Consider the following 6,000-nt stretch of genomic DNA (forward strand, 5'->3'; position numbering starts at 1 on the left):
GTACAGAGCCTGTGACAGGTACTGTACGTGGGAGGTTCCCTGTGGCCTTTGCTTGGTATGTCTTTGTTGCAGACTTGAAGGACTATCATTTGCACGCTAACCACCGTAGCTTTCAGAGAGAAGACTTCCCCTTTTATAAAACACAAAGGAAGCATATACAACCCAGAGAGTAAATCTGGAATCAAAAGATTAGAGGAATGGAGTCTTTTTTTGCTTGCCTGTTTGTTTTGAGACGGGGTCTCTTTAAGTAGTTCAGGCTGGCCTTGAACTCACTATGTAGCCCATACTGGCCTTGAACTCCCAGCAATCCTCCTGCATTAGCCTCCTGAGTGCTGGGATTACAGGTGTATGTGTGCCTCCAGGCCCTGCTTGCGGAATGGAAAGTCTTAAAAAAACCCTCTCATTTCAGATGAGGATGCCACAGTCCTCAGAGGTCGTGGGTGCTGCATGTAGTTGTGGAGAAGCTAGACCTGGTCCCTGGCTTTTCATGTGCTCTTTGCTGGAAGGGACTGGGCTATCCCTGAGACAGTCCTTCTCCCCCAGCCTGTGGCCTTTTAGTTCTGTCTCCAGCGCAATTCCACTATGCTCAAGGATCTCTCCAACCTCAATTCATTAAAAAAAATTACTGAGGTTCACAAAGTGCAAATGAATGAATTGTTAGACATATGCGCCCATGTAACCAGTATCTAGATCAAGTAGAGAACATACCCCAGGAAACTCCCTTGTACTGCTTTTAGGTCAGTTCCACTGAAGGATTAACCCCTGTTCCAATTTCCTTCACTGTAGGTAATTTTACTTGTTTTTGGACTTAATACAACAGGATCATGCAGAGTGTACTTTTTCACTGGGGGTTTTAAGATCTATCTTCAATGCATTTCTGTGTAGGCATGCATGGAAGCTTTGTGGTAATAAAAATTTAAACAAGAGGGATACAAATAGCAAATGCTGGCTAAAACTGCAAATAGGATGGAAGTTAGGAATATTAGCCTCTGTGTTTCTTTATGATGTTTCAGTATCCAAAAGAATGTTTGGCCTTGGTGCTTTGTAGGTGACTGGTAATTCAGTTCTTTAAATGCTTTGTTCTGTCCCACTTTGTAGATCTTATTTTCTCAGAAGTTAGTTCACTTGGTTGCATTTATCTGGTTTCTAAGGCCCTTCATTTTTTCAGCCTACACATATTCACCATTTGCCTGGTTCTTGTGAGCATCTGCCTGGAAGAGGGATAATATCTAGGATGGGGGGCATTAATATGTCTTTACAGGAGAGTCTCTTAGCCTTACACTTGTAGTGTAAGTTTGTTCTGAGCACCTGGACGTTAGGCCAGAGTAGAGTTGGTAAAGTCAGGCATTGCATGGCAGGCATGTTGAATTATTACTACAACAACCCAATTATCTGTGTACTTAGTCATTTTGATATGTCTAAAACAGTGATGAGAATGGAAAGGAGGAATTATTCCTGATGAAAGATCTCATCTCACGTTTCCGGGCCAATATCATTATGAATGGAACAAGACCATTTGAAGAAGAGACATGGGATGAGGTCTCAATTGGTTCCTTGCATTTCCAGGTAAGTTCTGGGAAGTCCTATTATCCTTCCTCAAAGGGTATCAGTGACAGTTGACAATCCCAGACACGGATGAGAGCAGGTGAGAATCCCTTCCTGTCTTATCTCTTACCCACAAAATCTCAGCAAGAAGGGATGTGAGCTCAGCATTCTGGGACACCTTCTGGAATCATCCATCTCTTACTCCCCATGAGGGTGGCAGTGGAGGTTTTCACAGTGACTGTGCCCCATACCTCTCTCAGAAAGCTGGGCGCCGCCGCTGCATTGTCATCATGTCTAGGCTTGAATCTTTTCTTGGAATGCTTTGTGTCTATGAAATCTCATTGCGCTGAATCATGCTGGGCTTTCTGGCCACATGGCACATGTGCAGGGAGACTCAGAGGCTGGAGAGTCCCTTGGTGCCTGTGGCCACCTGTCTCCTCCACATGCCCTACCCTCTGCGCCCTCTGGAGCTGGGGAGGAGATTACCGTCATAGGTAAGGCCACTGCTGTCATCTCTGCCCAGGCTTTAGTCTGAAGAACCTTTGCTGGGGGCTTCAAGGATGTGAGACAGGGAAGAAAAGTGTACTCCTCATACAGGCACCAAGGCCCTGTGAGATCGGCCCCTGCCACCTTTTCTGAGCCCGTCACCCTTTCTGCTCTGTGCCTCTGATGTTGACCTTGTCTCCATCTCCTAAACAAGCCAGCTTTCCTGCCTCAGCATCTTTGCCTTTGCTGGCCCTTCAGCTGGCATGACACTCCAGAGCGTCACTCAGGGGTCACCTCCTTGGAAGTGTGGCTTGACCCAGCACACTCACATTCTTCAGTGTCTGCTTGTCCATCTAGAACACACAGCGTGGGGACCGAGTCTGTTTTGTTCCTTGCTGTACATGTGGGTTAGTACGGCTCCGGTGAGTTAGTGCCCACTCAGTAACCGCTGAAAGAATGAATGGACAGCAGTGGCAAGGAATAGCTGGGGGCAGAAGGACGGCTCATTTGTAGAGAATGTGCACAGTTCTTTAGTGGGAATGACATTGTTTTAATACTAATGTATTAGCCAGTGGTATAAACTGGATATAATGGGGCTGGCTACCTTGTGATCCAGGCTGTGCTTTTAGAGTGATCCTCTCCTCAACATTCAGAAAAGCAGCAAACAATATTTTAAATCGTGATCGAGGAATTTCAGGTCTGGAGTGTGTGTGTATGTGTGACAAATAGCAAGATACAGCAGAAGGTCTCAGTGACTTTTATTTTTATCCATTTAACTCCCAAAATTCCTCTTATCTTGGTTGCTGTCTCTCCCTTGCCCTTGAAAAATGATCTTTTATCTCCCACATTCTCTCCCCTAAACCTTTCTTGATACCAGCCCTCGTGCCATCTCTCCTCCTTCCTCCATCCAGACTTCCTCTTGTCTCCATTCATTTCTATCATTGTCTCTGCTGTGTTTTAAAACACCCGCTTTTTCATATCCTGTCTGGCACAAAGTAGGTACTGCATATACCTTTTTGGATAGATGGGGAGAGGGAGAGAGGACAAGAGGAAGAGAGGAAAGAGGAGGGAAAGAGTACTAAACTAAACTGGAATCACTCTCAGAAACTTAGCTGGCAACAGCAACACTTGTGCTTCTCCAGGTACCTGGGTCATAAATAGAAAAAAAAAAAAAAGACTCACTAAGAAACCTTTCTTTCTTTTTTTTGGTACTGGGAATTGAACTCACAACATCATGCTTACCAGGCAGGCGCTATGCCACTGAGCTATATCCTAGGCCCTAAGAAAAATAGAGATGAGAGATGATATTTAGCATGCTTTCCTTTCTTTAATCACTGTTTTAAATAAATAACAGTTAATGAAATTTAAACTATGTATGCCCTTTGGTCCAATGATTTCACTTTAGAAATCATAAAAAATATTTGTATGAATGTGCAAAAATATATTACCAAATAAATTATGTATTGCAGGGGCTGGGGATTTAGCTCAGCGGCAAAAGTGCCTGCCTGGCAAGCGCAACGTTGTGAGTTCAGTTCCCGGTACCGGAGAAAAACCAAAAAAAAAAAAAAAAAAAAGTTATGTATTGCAGCATTATTATAATTGTGAAAAATGAAAGAATATTCTAAATATTCATAATAGGGTGGCTGGTTAAATAAATAATGCTATATCCATACAATGTAGTCCTGGGAGTGTATATCCTGGGGATGCTATTTCCATCCATACAGTGTAGTTCTGGGTATACTATTAGTATAAGGTTCAGTTAATGCTGTGCTTTTCAAAATATAAGTGTTCAAAAGATGTTTCTTGAAGATATCAGTGCTAGAGCTGCTATGGAGAGAATGGCACCTATTTTTTGGGGAAGGGCAACGTGGCAAGACCATTTTTATTTTTCAGTTTTTATTAGTGCATGTTTGCAGTACATAATGACTGTTTCTCACGGGGAGCTGGTTCATGTGTGTAGCACTTCTCAGTTCCTTTATTCCCTTTCCTTTTGCTCCCTCTTTTCCCTCCATCTCTTGGTCCCCTTCCCATTTGCAAAAAGACCTGTCCCCCTATTTCCCGTTATCTATCATTTATTTTGCTCCCTATTTATATTTTGGATTTCTCAAAATAAGAGAAACCTGATATCTCAGCTTGTGTGCCTGATTTATTTCACGTAGCGTTATGCTCTCAAGGTGCATATTTTTCCCTTCAAATGACTCATTTATCTTTTAGGGAAGAGTAGTACTCCATTGTGTATAAACACCACATTTTCTGTATCCAGTCATCGGTTGGTGGACATAGAGGCTGCTTCCAAGATTTAGCTAATATGAGTTGTGCTGCTGTGAACATGGATGAGCCCTATCACTGTAGTGTGATGGCACCTTTCTTTTAGAGAGCAACACTTACCGGATATCATCAAGTCATAAATACTTTTATAGTGGTTGGCCTTATATCTCATTTAGGAAGACTGACCCTGAAAAAAATCCAAATAAGAAAGAGATCTGAGTGAATTCAAACCTTGACTGCACGGCTATTGGTAACAACAGAGCATTATGAACTATTTATGTGGCTTTGAAGGAGAAGAGCTAAGTACATCAAGTCGTGAGAATTCCAGGGCATCCATGATGAAAATTGCAAAATGTGTGGATGAGGTGCTAACCATGCACTGTCATGGGAGGGAGTCCTCTATTTTGTGGAGTATTTGAGAGAGACCCCGGTGACCTTTCAGGTCTCAGTATGCGTCACGCAGGTGCAACTTATGGCTGTGGCAGTGCCACACCATTGTACGGAATGCTCTGCAGCCCCTCAGCTGTGCTGGTCTCTGAGGACAGGAGGAGCTACCACTGCCTATTGTTTTCTCTTCTAATTTTGCATGCTTCTGTATTCTTTGACCTATTTTTCACCGAGTACATATGCTAGAAAACAAATACCTAAAATACCAACCAATAAGAGTGCCAGGAAAAAAAAACAACCCTTAAAAAGAACACCATTCTAAGAAAGTTGTGTTCTTTATATTGGTGTTTGAAAAGTGTCTGGAAAAATGCCCCTTTTTGCCAGTTTGCAAAAATGTTTTGAGAGCACCTTTTGAACAAACTGTCAGGATTTTTACCTACTGTATTGTCTGTCAGTGGAAAGTGGAACCTGAGCCTGGGGCTGGTGTATGCTTGCTACATCCCTTCCATAAGCTCCAGGCCCACGGCGTCCACCATTTCCCAGGTGAACAATGAGAGTTTCCACTTTGGGGCATGAATGAATGCCAGTCCTGGGCTTGGCATCCCAGAAATAGTGCCTGGAATTCTTATTAAATCCAGCGAGGCTGTTGGACAAGGAAATGAGGCTTGCAGAGTCACAGGTCTACCGACTGTCACAGACAGCCGCTGGGAAGAATTCCATTACAGCATATATTCTTTCTATAAAGGCTGCTTTCATGGCCTAGAAATCTTGACTTTGATACCACAGAAAGATTATGTTTCCACTGGTTCAGTGGCCAGAATGTGAGTGATAGGAACAGGCCAAGATACATCCAGATTAGTGTTTCTAGTTTCAGTACGTAATTTGTATGTGTCCATAGGTGAGCAAATGAGTGAGGAGAAAATGGTTATAGGAAAACCATTTGTTGGATGTGCTGTGCCTATGGCTCCCAGTTACTTGGAAGGCTGAGGCAGAAGGGTCACTTGAGCTCAGGAGTTTAAAGCCAGCCTGGGCAATCTGACAAAAAAATACCTTCGTTATCTTTTACATATGCAGTAAAACAATTATCTCTTTACTGCTATAAGTTTTATTTTTCATGTTACCATTTATGGGGGATATTCTTTCCATTGTTTTTTTTTTTTTTTTTTTTTTTAATCGCTGTAGCTTTGTAATAGAACTTGGAATCTGAGATTGTGATTCTTCTTTCATCCTTCGCTGCCTCCTTCCCCTCTCTCTCATAGATGGTCGGGGACAAGACCATGTGTGGCTTGCTCATTGTTTTCTGGTTGTTTTTGT

At 42.8% G+C, this 6,000-nt stretch overlaps 1 protein-coding gene across 1 annotated transcript in view; it reads left to right on the forward strand.

The window, feature by feature from the left end:
- Positions 1-6,000, forward strand: part of Mocos (molybdenum cofactor sulfurase) — a gene marked incomplete at its 5' end in the record, with an annotated part of 54,395 nt that overhangs the window by 45,060 nt on the left and 3,335 nt on the right. The window contains 1 exon segment of the mRNA XM_005372816.2: positions 1,428-1,566. Within this exon segment, the coding sequence (XP_005372873.2) occupies positions 1,428-1,566 (139 nt within the window).

Source organism: Chinchilla lanigera, unplaced genomic scaffold (assembly GCF_000276665.1).
Source record: "Chinchilla lanigera isolate Chin_1 unplaced genomic scaffold, ChiLan1.0 scaffold00001, whole genome shotgun sequence".
Taxonomy (NCBI): domain Eukaryota; kingdom Metazoa; phylum Chordata; class Mammalia; order Rodentia; family Chinchillidae; genus Chinchilla; species Chinchilla lanigera.